We start from the raw sequence: 22,015 nt of genomic DNA, 5'->3' as shown, positions 1-22,015 counted from the left end.
AAATGTCACCAAAACTACAAAACGTTGGTAATTTTAGTACATTGCTTGTGCACGGGTTAATTTCGGTTTCTTTAAACTGGAGGAGAAACTGCTTTTTTGGTTTCCCACTGCCATCTCTAACAAATTTTCATTCAAAAGTTTTCGAGATCTAGCACATCCAAGCTTATTCCTACTAGAACTCTGTCCCAGCGCGTTGAAGCATTGGAATGCACAGCTTTTCTATGGACAGAACTGTAAAATCCTTCCCTCCTAATGTGAGCGGCTAACATATTCCGTCGGCCTTCCAACTGTTGACACGATGACATCTTTTCTTTCCAAGAAAAGACAAAAAAGCCCAGGTGAGGTCAGTCACCTTAACTGAAGATAGGTATATCAGCAGCATGATTATCTACACTCGTTTATATGCTGCATCAGGTTACAATGTACCCACCCTCTCGCTCGTGTAAAATTGGCAGCTATATTTATCATATTGGATATGCTGCTCCCATGATATCATCATGTGACATATTGTTCCATCAGGACTGTTTCCAAAAAATTGACAAACAGTGGTCTCATACTTGCCAGATCGGTCCTTAGCCCTGGCTAAAATTATATCTTACTTTTAGAATTCAGAAACATGATAAAAGAATAAAATTTACAAGTGCACATGCACACACATCAAATGTTCAAAGTAGTTTTCTGTTACTCAAGAAAAAAAAAGTCATTTAGCTCATGATTACAGGTTTTTGTTATTCCAACCTCGATCCACTCATACAATATAATCATTAATAAAATTGTGTAATTTAGGGATCATATTAAGGCAAAAGTACAAGGGAATGAAAATACTTTGAAAAAGAAAGTAAAAAAAAAAAAAAAAAAATCCCAACAAGTAATTTCAATGTATTGGCTTTGTTGTTTGGCAGCCGTGGTGCAAAGGTAGAGTGGTCAACCTCTGTTTGAAAGATTGCAGGTTCAGTTCCTGCCTTGTTCACCAAAGTGTCCTTGGGCGAGACACTGAACCCCACATTTCCCGGTGGTTATAGGTTGGTGCCAGTGTTTGGCAGTAGAGCCGCCATTAGTGTGTGAATGGACTGTAAAGCTCTTTGGGCCTTAAAGCAAGGTAGAAAGGTGCTATATAAGTATATGCCATTTACAATTTTATCCTCAAATCCACTTTTGTAAAAAAAACAAAAAAAAAAACAAACATAAAGTGTCTAATTTGTCATTGCCAGCTTGTGAGTTTCCTGATTTGTTTTTGTATATGTAAACAATTTCTTTTTCTTTAGAAGCAGCCTGATTTGTCTGTTTCACAAATTTCTGTATGATTAGGAATTTCAAATAACATAAATGTAAAAGAACAATTTTCCGCTTATGAACTGGCTCTCCTTTAATTACATAGAAAATGATGTAAAAGTTAAGTCTTTAAGTTTACAAGCCAAAGGTTTGTAAATTGTTTTTTTATAAAAAATAAAACACTTATTTAGTAATATTATTGTACAAATTAGGATCTGACAAACCTCAAAAAATAATTTTCTTCCCACCGTAACCCTTGTGCTATCCTAGGCACTTTAACATTGGGAGTTGGGTCATCTAGACCCACTAGACAGTGCTCTGAACCTTTTTTCTTCAATGATTTGTTATCTTCACTGGTGTTCATGGATTACATGACATCTTTCCACCTTTATCCACCTTTGTCATGGTAGGGAGAACACGTCAATGTAAGGGTGGGGTCATCTAAGATAGCACAAGGGTTAAACGGCAACAAGTGGTAAAGTTTCATATAAAATGCCTAGAAGTATCAAATGAAGCTTTAATAAATGATTTTCTGTTGTCCTTTGAAACAACATGACGGTGACATAAAAAGATAAAAGGCACAAACTTTTTGGCGAATTTAGGTTCGATACAGCTTTTGTCACCAATGAATGTGGAGGTGCGTGCAGTTCAAGGGCTCACTGTGTGTCTGAGAGCTGGTTTCTGTGTGTTTACTGGAAGGGTTCATGGTGTTAACATTACGGCTACCATGTGTTTATTTCCCAAAGTTCTGCTCTGTGGTTCATCAATCAACGGAGGCACCTACTTTCCATTTTCAGCCTGCATGTATGTATGCTTTCAGATGATGTTTTACCTCTTTATACGTGGATGATGTGAGAAATTTGGACATAGGGTGTATTCATCTGTCTCACATGAGTGTACGTGTATTTTCTAGCGGCACGCGTCTCCCTGTCTCCTATGCCTGATTAGCTCCCCATTTACTGAATCACATATCACCCATCAGTGGCTCCAGGCCTTGTCTGCACTATCTCACCGGCCTAACATGCTGCAAACCCCAGCACATCCACTCCCATCTGGACACCCATTAGGTACCTATCATTGCATTTAATGATCATCTCTATTGCATTTGGTTGTAAATGTACATCCTCCTACCCACAAACGACCTGAGATTACAAGATGAATTCATTTCTATCATGGCTGTTTGCTGCTTAGTGTGTTTACTCCAATTCTTCATTTAACTTTATTCAGACAGAAAAAGAAAATAGCCTAATTCGAGAATGCATTTTTATGGAAATCTAAAATGTATTTATTCATCATTTTGCAATCTTATTCAGGTTCATTGGAAGGGTCTACTTAAGAGCAAAAGTCTAACACAAATGCAGGTCAGAAAAAAGGCGGGGCAACACCAGGGTTAGAGTACACTTTGATTGTTTCAGCATCTTGAGAGGGTTACATTTTCGTGAGAACGCAAATGTTTGTAAATGGAAAATGAACCAATGACAAAAACTTCTAACCTTTTTGTTGTGAATTGATCCCCAATATTCTCTTTAATGAAATACTGATTTTATCCCAGGAGGCAGTGCATTTACTGTCAGTAGCTAACATGTTTCCTGTTCCTGTTCTACAATTATTTCAGAAAATTGCCCCTTCAATATTTGAGAACTGTTTTTTTTTTTATATAAATTTGAAAATATGTGTTCTTTAATATAGTTAGCAAAAATCAAATTTTTACCAATTTTCTCTTTTTATTGATTTGTATTTATTTAAATGAATTAATTTAAATGAATTTTAATAAAAAGAATTGTCATGAAATAGGTTGATTTGTCAGTGAAAGAATAAGAACATTTCTGCTGAAAACGTATTTACACAACTGCAAAGGTTTTCACAGCCATTAAAAATTCTGTTTGTGTGTACGAACCCAATCATTGAGAAAACTACGGTCTTGGCTGATGACCACAATATGATGGTTTAGACCACGAGCAGTTAAGACAAAGGAATCTAAAGACTCAAAAAAATCAAAGGAAATACATGCTTAAGCAACAGAAATAATTGCTTTGGAAGATCTTAGGCCATAGAAGGCTTTGGGAAAGATTGTGATGGAGTGGGATCCCACAAGAGTTGAGGCTTCAAGATCCACCAGGACCTAAGGATTGTCCAGCACATGGGGTTTCCCTGTGACATATTTTGTCAAATCACCCTCGAACCAGAGAAAGTGACAGGTATATTATGTAGAAAAGGGCCATAAGGAGCTATGATGTTTTTTTAAGTCATGACAAAAATTTGAAAACAACATACATTCTCAAAATTAAGGCTTTTAGCCTTAAGAGGGAAAAAGAAGCATCAAACTTTGCATGCACCTGTGTGAAAAATGGATTGCCCGAAAACTACTGCAGACAAATGTTTTTAATAACTGATAATGAGTTATTTGCAGAGCACTGGAAAAATTTTGACTCACTCATTGATGCTCAATTGCTGTACTTCAACAAAATTGGAGAGTTTGGGAAAATGAACAGACTTTTCAGCATCTCAATCAGATTCAGGTCAGAACTTTGACTCATGACTTTCTTCTTATTAGATTCAGGCATGGACTTGCTGTTTTTTTATTTTTGTGCTGCAGAATCCAAGAGCTCTTCATTCACAGATCACAAAAAGATACATGACAATCTCCTATAAGTTTCTTAGGTAGAAAACAGAATTGATCGTTCCATTTATCGCAACAGGTTTGCCAAGTTCTGAAAGAGCAAAACGAACCCACACTACTACACTACCACCACCATATTTGACTATTTTTACAATAGTAATTTTCTAAAATTATTTTGCATGTAAACCAGATGTTATAGGATGCACACCTTGCATAAATCAGTCCAAGAAAAGCTTTGGATCGCCTTAATTTATTTTGGAAAAACTTGATTTTCGTTTTGCTTTTAGTATTTGTATCTTTTTACCCAAGAATTATTGTTCTTTGCCATTCAGATACTAAGAAGTGACGTGCGATGAGGCACCAGCCCGCTGAGCCTCACCTTGGATTGCGCAATACCTATGCAGTCAGACGGTACTGCTGTCTCTATGTATGTTGGTTCAATCACTTGTACTATATGAGCTGAGTTTACATAATTTAGCAGATGTATATGATCTACAGTGTTTGTTTTTATAAATAACTGTATGTGAGGGACATGTTTATTGTGCTGAGCGCTAAACGCCGGCAAAAAAGCCGCTGGGTGAGGCCAGAAGTTCCCGTGCCTCATGTTAAGGGGCGCCGGTGAGCCCTGAGATCATGACGCTAAAAAATAATAGAAGAAGTGATAGCAAGCGGCAAGTCATTTTCTTCAGAAGGAGCGGCGTATGGACTTTATTTACAAGTAAAGGTAAGACGATAATAAGGTGTGTGCTTTTTTCTATGCTGCAGTTTGTATTTGAAAAAAAAAACATGTTGAAATGATATTTTAAACAAAACACGTTAACTGTTGTCAATCAAATGGTGAACAAGTTACTCAGTATGGTTCATATGTTTGTAAATCTGACTGATGACGTCAGTGCCTCACCAGCAGTTAACCTCACCGCACGTCACTGCAAGCAGTTCTTTAAATGTTGGGTTAATTTTTTATTTTTATTTTTTTACCTCTAGGATGAGATGTTGCCATTTCTCAAAAGGTTAACCACTGTTCCATATTTTTCACATTCGAGGATAAAAATTCTGTTTGTGCTTTGCTGAAATCCCAAAGCTTAAAAAAAGCCTGTTAAAACCTTTTCTCGCTTGAAGGATCTAAATTCAATGTTGTCGTTTTCCCTGAATTCCTTTGGATTCCAGAAAGTTGTCAAGCACTTGAAAATCTACTTCACTTATTCACCTTATCAGACAGATTTGGCTAAAGTGACTTCTTGATTGGGAGCAGCCATAGCTCCAAAAAAAGAAGTGTGACAGACATGCAATGAATTAGGAAATCCGGACTGGTTTCAAACCCTTTTTCACATCCGTGTTTATGTCTAGTAAACTCTGTAAGTTGAGCGACACTACCCGCCATGCACTGTGATATCACAGAGGTGGTGTGAGTGGAAAACCCTAAGCCCTTCAGCTCTCTGTGTGCTGTAGCTCTGACAGCCAGCTTTGCTTTGCTCTGCCTCACCTGTTTTCTGTCCATCACTCCATTGTGTCAGATCAAGCTGCCCGGAACCCACAACCACAATTTGGACCGACAACGATCTTTATCAGCACTAAAGACAATGCAGGTTTAAATAACAACATATTGCAAACTCTAGTATAGATGTAGATACAGAAAAAATGTATGCCGATTAGTCTTTGTTCTTTTGCTAATCACTTAAACTCTCAAACTCATGATTAGTTCTTTATACTGAAAACCTCTCTGAAACACACACTCCAGCTGTGTCTGAAAGGAGTCAGTTCCAGACTGGTAATCAGACTTGGATGGAAGTGACTAGATCTGTATCCATTACAGGACTTAAAAATCTTCAAACTCTTCATACTTGTCCTAATTGTGTTACCTTTGAAGCATAAGGATTTCAACATTACCTTGGAGCTTCGTGTCAAACACGGCACAGCGGATCATTATATCTATGAAATCTATGTCACCTAACCCAAATACTGAACTCCTCCACACAAGGCTCAGGAAGCAGACTATCAGAGGAAAATATTCTGAATTTTCTTTCTCGTTTTTTCTTTATTTCATCTTCTCAGATAATGTTATACAAGTAATCCCTTTTTTCCCCCTGTCAAGTAGGTATAATTGTTAGTTTTATTGTCCTGTGCTGACATTTAGACAAAAGAAAAATGCATAATTGGATCATCTTGATTTGCTATAGGATGTTCTAACATACATTAGAGGTTTTCATTTGGGATAACTTACCCTTATGAACAAAAAACAATCCACTTTGAGTCTGTTTAAAATTAAGAATAACTTGTTTAAAACAAAAAAAGTTTGGCATCCATGCACAGACACAACATACCGATTTTTTTCTGAAATAATAAAGAAAAACAAAACATTGATTTAAAAATTAAATGGCCCTTTTTATTGTTTTCCTAAAACAAAAGCTACTTTTCTGCAACAGGCTCATTAGTGAGCTGTGACCAAAGCAAAGCAACTGACAGAGCTTTGACTGTGAAAACTGATATGGCACTGCTTACTCCCACCAAGGACAATGAAATGTAAGCTATCACGATCCTTCTTCTCTTCCCAGAACTCACAATGAGAGCTGCAGCATGGAAGGTCAAAAAAGATGTGCATGCGCGTGATTTATAAAGTGTGTGAATTCCCGCCGCTCTTCACTCACTTTGCAAAAGAACGTCATGTATTTCTTTACCGCACAAAGACAATGATAGTAATGTTAAAAAGGGCAAGCAGTGCCCTTTCTGTAGACGCAACACAGTCTACAAGGACTGTAGCTCACCTGTCAATGCATCCCCAGGAAAACCAGCAAACTAAGCACAGACAGCGGCAGAATACAGAAGACAAAATAGAAAAATCAATGATTCTGGTAAAAAAAGTAAAAAACATATTCGCTCCATCTTTCATTCTTCTTGAATAAATATCTGTTTGTTCAGTCAGAGCTCAGCCTCTTGTAAAGATAACCATCTATTGGTCAACCAGCACAGAAAATTGCTCAGGACTTTTTCACAGTTTTGACATTTTTGATGATGTTGTTCTATGATTTACTGCAACATGAGGATTTAAGCTTCCAGGCCTGAACTGACGCACATTAATTTTCCAGCAATTTCTTGAAATAATGCGGTTAAAGGCTCTGAAATACTATAGATGTATTTTATATACATCTCTATTTTTTAAGGATATAACTGGAGCTGTTTTCGTTTACTCCCTACTAGCTTTATAGACTTAAAAATTAAAAGTAAAGGTTTTCAACACTTTGTTCACATCTCCAAAACCCCTTAAAGGGTTACAGCAATAAACGTATTAATGACATAACAGGAGCAAAACAAAAGTAACCTTGGTGCAGGTCCAACTTCATGTCCGATCAAACATCTTACTCCTTGGCAGCTGCTGTTTTCTTGGACTGAAGAGTCAGTGTTAACGTGAACCCGAAACATTCAAGCACTTTGTATGTCGGCTCCAAGTGTATTCAAGTGTACAGTGTAAATGCTCAAGTGTCCACGGCATTCTAAACAACTGCTGCCAAGATTTAGTTATTCATTTAAAAAAAAAAAAAACATCTGCTGCTAATGAAAGGAGGGTGACTCAATGCGCACACCCCATAAGGAATGAACCGGTGACAATGACGAGAAAGACAGACGATGCAGAGGAATGCCCTGCAGACAAGACGACTTCAGCAAGCGTGCAGGAGCCAATCCAGACTTAACGTCAGTGATTCCAGCTGAAACAATTTCCAGTAAAATAAACCAAGAAAATTTAACTGAGAAAGGCACAATCATTCTAATAAAAAAAAAAGAAAAGACAAACCCTTTGAAGACCACACATTAAAACAACCTCTTTTGCTTCTGACTGAATAGCAGCAAATGTTTCCAGCAGAACTCTCTTCTGCTTAACCTATGCAGGATAGGCAAACCTTTCCGACAGACAACATAATGCCAAACATAACAATCTATTTCCACTCTTCACAAATAACAGCACAGATACCAAACAAGGTCACACACAAAGAAAGTAACAAGTGCCAGTCTGTACCAATGTGAGCGAAGAAGCATTTATATACAGTAGACATACAAAAAAGTTTTAAAGAAAAAATTTGTCTTTCATGAAAAAAAGTTATGAATATGAATACAATACTAAATAATTTCTCTATTTGTGTAAAGTTAGATTTCTTTTGCAATATGTATCCAAAAGAGATTTTTAAGACGGAGTATATAATGTAAATCTCTTCAAACAGTGCTATGATTATCCATACTAAAATCTTAATCCTTATTGATCAAATCATTGTATAAATAAAACTACTAAGTTTTGAAGCTAATTCTTTAAAACTAGCAGCCAAGTTATTCAAAAAGTATGAAATAATCCCCGAAAGTCAAATTTGAATGATCCTATAATAATAAGAAGAAATATTTATAAGAAGAAGAAAGAGAAGGTACAATCCCTTAATGACAAGTCCATCTAATATGCTGCAGCAGAGGAACTTCTAAGAGAATCTGTGAAGAAGGCTGAGGAGAAAGTTTGTGATGACTCACCGTGTGACTGCACATGCAGAGAGAACAGTCCGAGCAAAAGCAGAGGACTCCAGCCGCAGAAATACAGAGAGAGGCAGCACTTGAGCTGTTCTCCCTGGCCTGGCATGGTACAGTCTGCCGCTCAGCTCCTCTACGTCCTCCTCTTCAGTCCTTTCCACACAGACAGGATTCCCACTCACGCACGCTGACTCTCCTCCTGAGTGTGCGAGCCCAAAGAGAGACAGAGACGGGTGGGGGAAGGATCAGGCATGCAAGCCTCTGGTTGTGTGTGTAGGTCCACCGCAACGTGAGAATGTCCACACCACACAAACCATAACAGCAGCAGCAGTTGAGAGTGGAGTGTCTTCAGCCCAGTCTGACAGTAGGAGTGAGGCCAGCTGAGAGAGGAAGGGGAGAGGACATAAAGGGGGAGTTTACTTTGGTTGCCTTGTAGTAGGTTGGGTTGACCCTCTCCAACACACCCACAGACACCCACCCACACACTCCAGCAGGGAAAACATGGGTGGAAAGTTACGGGGGCAGGGGAGAGAGGAGCGAGATGGGGTTCAGAAGGAGGGAGGGAGCTTCAGGAAGCTTCCTTAAAGCCCCTTTCCAATCATCTGTTGATCTATTATAAAGTGTTCCCAGTGGTCTTTTAAACCTGACTCTGCTGTTTTTAGCCAAAACCAAAAAACCTGTGTCATTTTCTAGGACATAGTTTCTGCAGAGCGGCAGAAGTTCTTCAGAAATTCGCCTTTGAGTTGTGAACGGGACTGTTGGTGCGACATAAGCCAACCCCCTTCCCATCATCCTTTTGTTTATACGCTAGCTTACAGCTCTCACATCTCCAACATAACGGTCCAACAAAAATGGCCAGCAATATTGGAGCTAACCGTACAGTTTTGAGCCAGATGTCAGCTCGAACGAGGTAAACAAAGACGTACATGGATCTAGTCGTCTACAAGCATCAGAATGGAGCGGAGCGGAGCTTCTGGCTTACTGTTGTCGCTTTAATGTCACAATTACAAGCTTTTTTTAAACTGCATTCTTTTCATCTGCTCCTCATTCACAATGATTTGAAGAAAGAAATAATCTAAAATTGCCATTTTAAACTTTGCTTTCTTCATATATGTCCTCCATTATTAGAAAAATGCCACAAGAAAATTTTAAGAGCACAAAAACACAATTTTCATCCGAGTGGGATTTTTTTTTGCGTGTAACGTAACCAGTAAAACTGTCCATTTGACACTTAAAGAACCACTCCATGCAAAGTCGTGTTGTTCTTGTTGCACCGGTAATGTTAGGTTGAGGTTGTGAGGGGCTGTAAGCTAGGAGGAGAGCATGTAAACAGAGGGATGATGGGAAACGAAGGGAAGCTTACTTCGCGCCAACAGTTCTTCCGAGGAAGTTTGAGGCAAATTTCTAACGAACTCCTGCGGAAAAAAATGACAGGTTTTTTTTATTTTCCCAAAAAACAGATTATTAATATACTTGAAAGACAACAGGGAACACTTTTAAAATATATCAAAAGATGATTGGAGTGGTACTTTAAAACATGTAGTGAAACCAGCAAAACTGTCTGTTTGACACTTCAATCTTATCTTCTTTTACCTTAATATCCTTGTTTTGAATTTCGATCAACTGAAATTAAAAAATTAAGAATGCTTTTACAATTGGAGTAATGAGGTATGGGAGCAATTAACCTGGGTTAAACAACAAACAAGAGCTAATTGTTTAAAACCTCCTGCTGTGAATGGTATTTATTTTTTCACTTTGTGGTTTAGTCACTTCATTTTCTAATCAGTCATTTGTTCCTCTATTTATTTTCATACTTCTTTAATTAAGTACTAATTTGTCTCCATGCACCACTTCAATATGTCGACTATAAAAGTTAATGGTCCCTTCCGCTTCATACAGCTTTAAACTTGGCACAGAAATGCTGTTTGTCATTAGCTTTAGCCAAAATCATCAAGGTGGACAAAAAGATAACTGGTTTTTAAACATTAGTATTTTTTATTGAACTGAAATTCCTCTCTGGTTAAGGTGTTTGGCTTTATTTGTGTATGAAATGTAAAAAAAAGTGTTTCACATGCATACTATCTTAAAATCTTTTCATTTACTTATAAAACCTGAAGAGGTTGAGGAAAATGGAAATTAAAATTGTGAAGTTTTTGTTTCAAATGTGTTTTTGTCTTTATTGAATAAGCCAAAAAAAAAAAAAACATTTTTACCATCACAACCTATATAATTTAACGATAATTTTGAAAACCTTTTCACACAGCCACCTGGACAGCTCACTAACTTTAAAGTAAATGTTAAGGCTTACATCACCCATGCTTGAGGCTTTTTTACTAACAAATGGGTAGACGCTATAATCGACCATTTCCTTTCCTGAGCTGTCCTCTAGCCTTTAAGGCATTTGCTGCCTACAGAACTGGGAAACTGTGAACACATTGCTTTTTGCTGAAAAAATCCCCTCCCTCTAATCAGTTGGGAAGATATCTCTTTTATCTCTTTAGTTTGAAGATAAGATGTTTTTCCAACATTTCAACCTGCTTCATTTGTCATAATTTCAAAAAAAACAAGCTACCCAACCACCTCATGCATCAATTGATCTACTAAATCATTTTTACTGTCAGATTCTTAACTCACTTTTTATGTTATGTCAATATATTGCATACATTTGTTAAGTTGTTTTTAAGTATTTCACACAAACACAATTTTTGTATGCGTAATTAACCAGCAAGTGTGCTTATGACATTAAATGTATGTTTATGAATGTTTTCCCAGATTAATGTAATAAAAATCTATACTTTTTGCAAAAATTCCAGCTCAGACCACTGATCTTTTTTGTTTTCTTTGGCAAAAAACAAAAGAACCCTTCAAAATACTGGAAGTGTTTCTTGTGTTATATTCCAATTCTCTTGATGTTTCCCACTTGTTAAAGGAAATAAATGGCTCATTTACAGTTTTGGTTTCTGTTTAGTCTTTTTTTTTGGCTGTTATTGTAAAATATGAACACATCTACGCGCACACCCCTCCTACCTAACTTCCAACCTCCTTCCATTCTGCTTGCCTCTCCTCCACCCCCTTCTCCTTGCCTCCTCCAGTGAAGCAGAATGTCATTTCAAGCATGTCTAACCACGGGAAGCCTTTTTAAAACTGTGACAGCATTTACCCTCAATACTTGTGAATCTGTGTGTGTGTCAGCTTGAAATGCAAGTCTTTGGCAGTTTGCCGAAAGACAACACTTTATATACAGATTAGGTAAGGAGTGACCCCTTGAAAAATATACAATTTCCCATCTGACTTATTACATTTCAGTAGAGTCATAAATTTTGGCCTGTTTTTTCTAATGCTGGGAATAATTCATTGGCCTATAACTTCTACTTATTATCAGAGTTACTGTATGCCTGACGTGCAATCTTTAAGATTAAAGTTTAGCTGAAAAACAAATTAGTTCTAATTGAATTAATTAACAGTTAAATAAATAAAAAACAAAAAAAATGTTCAATTCAATTTCATTTATATAGCCCAATATTTCAACAATAGTTATCTCATTGGGCTTCATCCCAGTAATTGTGTAAGAATATGAAATCAATCATAAAATACAATAGGTAATTGCTAAACTAAACTAAACAGACCAAACTAAACTGGGCATCCTTGACCTTAGATCCTTCTTTTAATATTTCCAAAATGTTTTAAGGTCAGCATATTTGGACTTCACATCATTACATTGTTTGGTTTTATAGTCTTAATACTTCTAGTTACACTGAAAAACTACAAAATCATTGTTTTTTTGTAAGAAACAACTGGTTAGGGCAAGGTCAGACGAAATAATAATTACCTCAAGATGTTTAATGATAAATAGATGGTTTGCATTTCTAAAAGAAAAAAAGGGGTTTGTTAGGCCCAAAGTTCCTGGCAGCATCAAATTGTTGCTTAGTCAGAATTTTTGTGGCCACCTTCACACATCCACCCACATGCGGGCTATTCTTCACGAGTCACCCTCATGCTGGGTGGAAGATGAATGACTCTGACCACCACAAGCAGAGGATGATATAAGCCATCAAAAGGCTTTGTGACAAGAAAGGCAAAAGAACAAGTCAACAAAGAAACTCCATTATAGTTTGAAGCAATTATTTTTAATAAAAACGTTTATAAATGACACAGACCAGGATAACTTTTGGTAAAATTTAGATCAATTAGATAGCATGGCATGGCAGAATACACTACTCACATTCTATTTTATCTTTAGTAAATAAAATGTGTTTCCAATACAACATGTTTTATCTTGGTCTCCATTTTTGTAGATTATCTGCATTCAAACCCTTTTGCCATCACTAAAACAGCACATTCTTATAATTGTCAGGGGTCAGGTGTCCTTTCACATTGTGGAGAGATTTTTGACCAAGTGTCACAACCCGTGTCAAAGGATTTTATAATCAAGAAAATTAATTTTTGCTATGAATCAGGTTAGAAAAATTATTATGTATGCAGTCAAAAAACATCAAATTACCTCACTTTAGAAAAAATGAATTATGCTGGATCTTACATGAAAAATGTCCAGATTACACTTGGGTTTATGCAGCCATATTAGCTTTCTCAAAATTTTGATAAAACAAATTACATATCAAATCTATAAACTAATCTATTATACAATGCAGTTTTAATATCATATCATTTATATAGATAAAATGTGATGCCCCAAGCTTTCAGACTATTCTTCATGCTTTATTTTGGTAATACTTTGTTCATGAAAATAAAATATGACCTTAAATGACCAATTAAATCAGTTGAAAAAGATTTTTTATCAGGGTTAAAAACATTTTTTGTTTTGTTTTCTCTCTGGTCTGTCTATTCCCAAATTTGAAAGTAAACAGGTTCAGCTATTTGGCAGTTTTTGTAAAATTCTCATTTTGGGTTTTCCATCTGTGTTGTATGAATTAAAGACAACATCAATGTATTATTTCTTAGCTTACCAATAAAGCATGTGTCCTTATTTAAACATGTAAACTGCCAAGACTGATAAGATGGAGGATGAAATAACACATTTGTCTCAGCTGCAGATTTGCAAATCTCCCCCCGTTTACTTAAGTCTGTCTTTATGCTAGAAGCTTAACATGATCTGCTTTTAAACTGTCTCTTCACTCCCCTTCACTGCTGCATTTACATAGCTATTTTTTTGCATACATTTGTTAAGGAATAAAAAGACTGTGTATAGGAGTTGAACTTGGGACGACCTCTGAATCTTCCTGCAAGAAAATTATACACATTTGAAAAAGTCAATGATGATTTTGATGATTACTTTTGATGATTACAAAAAAGAATATCCTTTACAACATTGTTGTGTTGTTTTGTAATCATCAAAAGTGATCATCAAAATGATGATTTTGATGATCACTTTTGATGATTACGAAAAAGAATATCCTTTACAACATTGTTTACCGTACAAACTGGCTTGATGAAATTTACCTATTTACAGAGCAGTTTGGAAACAACTAAAAGCATGTCAAAATATAACTTGCAACTGTCTAATTATGCTGCCTGCTGAAATCAACATTCCATCTTTCCTTATGAACAGTTAGTCGCATTTCATTTTTTTTTTTGTAATTTGCCTTTAAAATCATAATGCTGTCAAAGTGCCTTGAGAGCATGGAACCAAAAAGCTCTGTTTTTTTCTAAGGTATTTTTGTATGTAAAAATGTGACTAGGTTAAAAAAAAGTGTGGGAAGGTTAAGGAGTGTGGGGAGGGTTATGAAACTTTACAGCAAAACTTTGCACTGCAGATAGTTTTAGTAAAGAATTGCTTCCACCTCTAAGGAAACAGAATGATTTCTTAGAGGCCATTAGATAGTACTTCTCTGTGCCCTCCTTGAACTCCTTCCTGACCCAAGTTTTTGCTTGTGCTAGATGCTGCTTGGACTGCCAATCGCTGTCAGCTGTTTCATGGCTCCCAAAAACCAGTCATACTTGATTGGACTCATTCGGCTTGACGGCATGTCTTACTTTTAGTGACCATCACCAGGTTCATATTTTGTCATCCCAACTGGCACCAGAGACATTACAGCCAAAGCTTCAAATAGCTGCACTGAAAACAGTAGTGGAAAACACGCCCAACTTGAATTTAATGTCTTCATCCCCCCATGGCAACCAGAGTAATCAGACTCTCCTGGAGGTAGAAGTTGAGGACCCCTCTGACAGTGAGCTCAGACAAATCTTCTGAGCAGAGTCACAATAAGTATGGGTCTGCCTCCATGAACCAACAACCCAGTTGTCAGTTATGGTTTGAGAGCTTGAGAGATCATAAAAGCTTTCCTCTCTGAGGCAAATGCCTCCCATGGTAGATTGGTCTGGGATGTCAAGCCAGACAAAAATAAGGGTAACCCTTGTGCTATCCTATGACCCCACCCTTACATTGATGTGTTCCCCCTACCATGACAAAGGTGGATAAAGGTGGAAAGATTTCATGTAATCCATGGACACCAGTGAATATCACAAATCATCGAAGAAAAAAGGTTCAGCGCACTGTCTAGTGGGTCTAGATGACCCAACTCCCAATGTTAAAGTGCCTAGGACAGCACAAGGGTTAAATGAGCCTGATGAAAACATTAAAAGTAAGCTTATTAGCTTCCCTCCATGTTTTTGCTTGGGGATTTGAGATACTTGAGATGGGCTGGACTCTCTTTCGCTCTGGAGTTGCTTTTGGTTAAAGATGTGACCATCCTAGCTTAGTTGTCATGATGAGGTTCACCACCGTGAAGAAGAAGGTCGCATCTCTGCAGCTTTTTTACTGTTTACCGTTTGGCTCAAAAGCTGAACAGCAATACAGAGTCCTTGGCTTTCTTGGAGACTCTGAAGGGGTTCATAAACAGTTCTTCAATTAAAGATTCTATTGTTTTCAAGGAGAGACTTTAGCCCCCACATGGACAAGACAGTGATAAGTGGAAGGAAGTGATCAGACAGAATGGTTTCCCCAGAATGGCTACCATCAGGTAAAGAGGGTGGCTAAGCCATCAACTGATCACCACCTGGTGGGAAATTGGATTTTCTGGCGAAGTAGGAAGCTAGACAGACTTGACAGTTCTAAGTTTGAAATATCAGCACCCATTTCCTCCTTTTTTATGGTGCTTAATGTTATCGTGTTTTGTCTGTCAACATATAAACTGAAGAATGTCTACTGGAGATCTGTTAAGTTATATGAAGTGCTGCCACTGACAGACACACATGACACACAAGATGAACTTTGGGAACTAAATAAAATCCCAAAATATTTGTTTTTATTACTTTATTTAAATTTAAACCAAGAGGTGTGGTGTATAATATGAGAAATAAAAACTCAGTTTCTGTTGTCTCATAATTATGTAAGTGGTGCGCAATCTAAACTGATTACATACCATTAACAAGAAATGCCTTGTTAAGAAGTTTGTACTAATTTAATCCATTATCAATTATCATGAGATCAAGTTGTGCTGCTGGGCAGTGACATCAATCGTTTCTTTTGAGAATTAAAAGGGTGGTGGTCATCCAACCTTCTAAAGGGCTTTTTGCTCTTTTTGGAGGATTAGATGACCATCGTCTCAGAATAAGACATCCAATCCTGCATGGCACTAAGCAAAACACAGACAATGGACCAAGCTGCAAGCTGGAAACAAAATACCAGATAGAACTCTAACAATAATCATGTTGCCGATGTCTGCTGATTAGGGGCGCATCACCATTCATTTCACTTCACTCATCCTGCTATTTAGACACAAGTTTTAATTCATTGAGATTGTGTGACCAAATGTGTGTGTCTATTAACAATAAGTAATGCAGTACACCCTCACTAAAGTAAGTGTTGACCCATTTAGACTTAATGAAACCCTAATGACGGAGTGGGAATGACTTTTACAGCTTGTGAAACCACTCACTATATCACTTTACAACCACAATAAAATCACTGACAGGGACTGGTGTTGCAAAAGGGTTAGACATAAACAAGAGGGTGAAGTTGTGTCAGAAATTTGATGTCTCCTTTTAGCACTACAGAAGTTTAACAGCATGCATTTAAATGACTGAATAATGAAAGATGGCATTAGTCTAGTTCAGGGGTCGGGAACCTATGGCTCGCGAGCCATATATGGCTCTTTTGATGGTCACATGTGGCTCGCAGACAAATCTTTAATTATACTTTTTTTTTTTCATTAGACCAGTCCTTCTCGGGCGCGATGCGATGTCAGAGGCGCGCAGTAGTAGCAGTGCTTAGAGAGAGAAATCTGCGCCAGCGCTATCAGTTACTATTATCTATTATTTCACAGAGTTTGTACCAGCTGGAAACCTGTGAATTGCCGTGCCTAAAACTACGCGCTCCCGTCTCTGAGAGCGCGCAGATGTGTGAGGGAGAAAGCAGAGGGTGGGGGTGAGGGGTTGTGGGGACAGGCAGCAGGTGAATCGCGCAGGGATTGTAAAAACGTAAACCCGCTGCCCGTCACTCACTGCGGCGTGTGAGTGTGTGTTTGGCTCCAGGTCTGCATGTGAGCAGTCTTTGTCACATCTAAAGAACATTCAGACCTACAATCACGTTTGAAGTCTCAACGCCTGAACGAAGCAGAAACTCACCACGTATCAACCAGACTAGACCATCAGCAAAACTACCACGAGAAATACTCATCATTTATTAGCAACAGAATAACAATGTTATTAAAAAGAATCCACAGACTTATTGTACTTTAAAAATGTTGAAATTAAATCAAATGCACACATTCATTTGTATATTTAGTTTTAAACAAATTGTCGCGGACTGAGTTGGATGGCTGTTGGGCCGCGTTAAAAGTTCTGGAGTTCATTGAACGCGTCAAGCAGGGATCTGATTGGCTCTCAGTTCTGTCGCTCAGCCTGTTGTTAGGTAATTTGGACCAATGGGGTTCAGCTATGGGCCGAATAAGGGAAATGGGAGGGCTGCAGCGGGAGCAGGGGAATATAAAGTTGGGAGAAGCGCTCTCGTCTCGGCGGGAGAGATTCAGGAGTTGATGAATTAATTGTTCGGCGTTTGTTGCGGTCTGCAGTAACCAGAATAAAGAACTTTAAAAGAGGTTAAGTCTCCGTGCCTCAGTGTGGGGAAGGGACACTACATTATTGTATGGCTCTTTCGAAATTACATTTCAAAATATGTGGCATTTATGGCTCTCTTGGCCAAAAAGGTTCCCGACCCCTGGTCTAGTTATAATATCTGGTAATCAACATTTCTGTGGCCTATCGTTCCTTTTTTAACTTAGCCACATACAGTGTAAACTAAAATAAAAAAGGTTCAATCCAAAAATATAAAAGGTAAAAAGTAAAAAAAAAAAAAAAGTTTAGAAGGTAAATCTAAAAAATCTATGTCTAAACTCATATTTGGCTTTCAATCAAACGTTCCATCTACTTCCTCCTGAGGAAGACGATGTGGGTTTGAAACCAAAAGTAAGAATAGGGAAATAAGACAGAGGTTACATTTAGAATCTATGGCAAGTGTGTGAGTAAGGGTCTTGATGGGTGTCAATTTTATGCATAGGCATTTGGAGTTCAGATTTTTTGACCAAACACAAGGATGGTAAATATTTTATGGGCAAAGTTTTATGCCTTAGAACTTACAGACATCAGAGTTATGCATAGTTGTAAGTGAAGTATATTTCCACCAAGACTAGCTTTGACCAAAGTTTCTCTTCTAATGCTACGTTCACATCGAACATGTGTTCTAGTGACCACTTCCAATAGAAAGGCTATATAAATGTGCATATATTGCCGCATTTCGGGATTCCACATCACTACACAAGTTTTTAAGTCCGTTTTCGGCTCTACATACAAAATACACTGCCATTGAACGCACGTTAAAAGTTGAAACAGCTCAACTGTGAACAACCAGGGATTCAGATTTGATGCTGCTTGGACTGCCAATCGCCGTCAGCTGCTTCATGGCTCCCAAAAGCCAGTCATACTTGATTGAACTCATTTGGCATGACGGCATGTCTTACTTTTAGTGACCATCACCAGGTTCATATTTTGTCATCCCAACTGGCACCATAGACATAACGGCCAAAGCTTCAAATAGCTGCACTGAAAACAGTTTTCGGCTCTACATACAAAACACACTGCCATTGAGCGCACGTTAAAAGTTGAAACAGCTCAACTGTGACCAACAAGGGATTCAGATTTGATAGTTAGGTATAGGTAACATCCTTTTCAATACACGTGGGTGTGTTGAATAATTGCAGTTTATACCCTGCTAGAATTACATGACACCAAGTCTTTCATATATCGTGTGAAAGAAAAAACAACGAGCATGATGTGTGAAATTTGCACTATTCCGACAATACGCGCCAAGCCTCTTCCAACTGTGAGTTTATGCACTAGTATCAGGTAGTGAGAGTCCTGTGTGAACACTGTAAGCACCGTAGTGCCCATTTAGTGCGTTCTTGAACGCTCATCACAAACCCGGTGTGTATCATAGCTGGTGTGAAAGCTTACCTAACCGCCAGCAATAATCACCAATCCTTTGCTATTACTTTTTTTAAATAATTTGACATTTGGAACGAACACATACATTTCCATAAAAGAGGCAGAAATCACAAAACCAAAAAAAGAGGGTTTAACTCAGACACAAGAACAAAGTCACAACAAGATGTACAAGAGGTGCATGTGTCTAAAGAGCCAAAAACATGCAGTAGATTCTTGTTGGCAATTCATTACAATAGTATTTAAAAGATTTTTAAACAGAAGATACAGTTTTTCTATAAAAATGTGTGATTTTTTTTTTTCTTTTTCTTGATCCTTTCTGGTGCACAAATGTGGGGTTGTAGCGGTCCATTTCTATCTAACTTGTTTTTGGCACAGGTTTGTGGGAGTTCACACTAATAAAAGAGCCACACGTGTTTCTGCGGCCAAAGACATCTGTTCCTGTAGCTCAGCATACTGCAGACCAATAAACCCTTTCAGTTTCTTTGCCGGTCCTTCTAACTGACGATTTGTCCCTCACTTCAGACGAGACGACACACCACGACAGAGAAGAGAAGAGTCTCTGTTCTACAACATGTTTGGACCAAACAGCAAGGTGACACCAGGGGCAGGAGTCTGACCTACAAACCGCCTGTGAACCGTACACCTGCATTAACACATGAACACACACAGACACAAAGACACGTACACCCGATGCAGACCTACAACATAACAACTCCCCCATTAAACTATTCACACTTCATTGTCCATGACACCAGCTCCCCTGGATCCGGCCCCTTTCTGAGGAACTGATAACAACATTTGGTAGGTGAAACACTGGCACATTGTAAGCGGTCTTTCTCGTAGACTTTACCAAACAACATATTACATCCTGCAAGGGACAGAAAAGACTAGAGACTTCAAAGAAAATCACCAGCAGAAAGGTTAAAGGAGAGGACCAGAGCGAAGTGGGAATGAATTAAGTGATTTGATTAGGACAGGCGTTCTATAAAAAAGGCGACAAGAGATGAGAGGAACTTGCAACACAAAGGGAAGAAAAAAACGCAACGAATTAAGTTGTTTACAGTATAGAACTAAAATAGTCTGACTATTTTAAAGAAGATAGAGAAGGTAGAGAAGGCAGATGTATGGAAACATCTATTATTAGTACAAAGAAAAAGGAAATTCTCACAACTAAAAGGGCGTGTTTTTTTCACTTGTTTGATCTTAAGCTGATTACTAATTAGGACAGTAATCACAGTAGGCATTCTTACTTTTTTTATGTTTACGTCTTGAGAGAGATAACACTTACTTGGTGGAGCAAATTTCTGCTAGATAATGTGGGTTTTTTTTGTGTTATGAATGTTTTATAACTAATATTGATATTAAAGATTTTAATAATCTTTTGATGTATTGGTAAAATGTTCTTAGTGGTCTTTTGATTACGATTATGCGGATTTTAGCCAAAATTTAACAAAACGGTGTGGTTGTCTAGGACATAGTTTCTGCAGAGCAGCAATATATTAGAAATTCACCTCTGAATTGTAGGCAGGACATTAGCAAGATGTAAGCCCGTCCCCGCTCCATCCTCCATCTGTTAACACTCTGTCCTGATAGCTTACAGCCAGTCACAACTTAACGGTGCAACAAAAATGGTGAGCAACATTGGAGTTATCCAGCCGTGAAGTTTTGAGCCAAATGCCAACTAAGGTGGAAAAAACGAATACCTACATGGATCTATTTTTCTGCAAGTGGATGCATCACCGACAAGCTCTTTCCAACAGCCTTTTTCCATCTGCCACTTGGTTTGCAACAATCTGAATAAATAAATACTCAGAAAAGCAATTTTAAGTTTAATGTTTTCTTAATATATTTTTCCTCCATGAAAAAATTCCAAAAGAACATATTAAAAACACCAAAAATAAAATTTTCATCGCAGTGGGTCTTTAACTATATTATTACCACGGTGACAGACTTCTATCTTGTTCACAAAAGTTTCAAACGTTAAGCAACGCTGTTAAACATATAAAACTTGAAAATAAATTCAACTTTTGGTATAATTAAGTTAAACTCAAAGTCAGCTGATTAATTTTAAAAGTAAATATTTCAGTTTAGCTCACAATAAAAGTTGGCTACTCTTGCCAATAAAAGACCAGGGCCTATTAAATGCCCCCACTGGGGTTTTGCATGGGGGCTCACATGCAGGAGCCTTTGGCATTGATGCCTGGCATGTGACCTGAGAAGCTGATGTGTGGACCAGCCAAGGCTATAGTAGCTGCTGGACCTTCAGGTAATTATCCCAAACTGAAGGGCTGTCAGCATCCTATATGTTTTGTTTTCTATAACTGCTCTCAGACAATCATTGATTGAGATGTATAAGTTACCAAAGGGATAAAATGTTAGCACAAGAACGGTATGTCCCAAAGTATACTTAAGTGATAAGTAATTTATCACAAGCATTAGGATCTTATGATTTTAATTTCAACACTTAAAAAAAAAGAAGGTGGAGGTGGAGCACGCAGACGGTTAGGGAAGCGAGAAGAGATGGCGGGAGGCGACTCGGACAGGCCAGTGTCGGACTGGTGGAGGTGAGGCATGAGGGTTTACTTAGGGAGAGTGCTGCGGCGGGGTAAGAGTGTGGGGAGTTCATGCCCCCACCAGGCCCCTTTCACACTGCATAAACAAAGAGATTACAGTGAAACCGGCTCCACGCTGCTAACAAGAGGTACCACACACACACATTCATGGAAACACACAAACACAAGAACTCTAGTAGATAAATTTACGCAGAAACCATGCCGAGCTCCTGTAAACAGATGCGCACTCACAAACACTACAATAACACAATAAATTCATACCCACAGCTAACAAGAAGCATCAGAAAACGGTGGCGCCACCTGTCTCCTCTTCACTGGTTAATGAGCTCCTGGCTCCCAGAATGCTACAACGGGGTGGCAAGCAATTAGCAGGGGAGACTCATGGAAAATATGGTGTGTGATGGGGGCATTTTGTCTCACAAAGTATATAAAGACAGGAAGGGGGAAGGGGTGATGCATTCGATTTAGAGAGCTTGGTGAGCATATTTGGGTTTTGATTATTTGGCATGATCAAAATTCTATCTAAGCTTTTAAAATGTTGCCATCCCTTCCGTCAAAAATGGAAAAGGGATGTTATTTCCTACAGGAC

The 22,015-nt window shown here is 38.0% G+C and overlaps 1 protein-coding gene across 1 annotated transcript in view; it reads right to left on the bottom strand.

Moving 5' to 3' along the window:
- Positions 1–22,015, bottom strand: part of bmpr1b (bone morphogenetic protein receptor type 1B) — a 72,683-nt gene that overhangs the window by 12,805 nt on the left and 37,863 nt on the right. Inside the window, exons 3-4 of the mRNA XM_020705857.2 lie at positions 8,710–8,775; positions 8,399–8,594 (exon numbers count right to left, since the gene is read on the bottom strand). Coding sequence (XP_020561516.1) covers positions 8,399–8,504 — 106 coding nt within the window. The 5' untranslated portion in view covers positions 8,505–8,594; positions 8,710–8,775. The remainder of the gene's footprint in view (positions 1–8,398; positions 8,595–8,709; positions 8,776–22,015) is intronic.

Source organism: Oryzias latipes, chromosome 9 (genome assembly GCF_002234675.1).
Source record: "Oryzias latipes chromosome 9, ASM223467v1".
NCBI classification, from domain to species: Eukaryota; Metazoa; Chordata; class Actinopteri; order Beloniformes; family Adrianichthyidae; genus Oryzias; species Oryzias latipes.
Note: the sequence above shows the minus strand (reverse complement) of the source record. Positions and strands in the feature narration are given on the sequence as shown.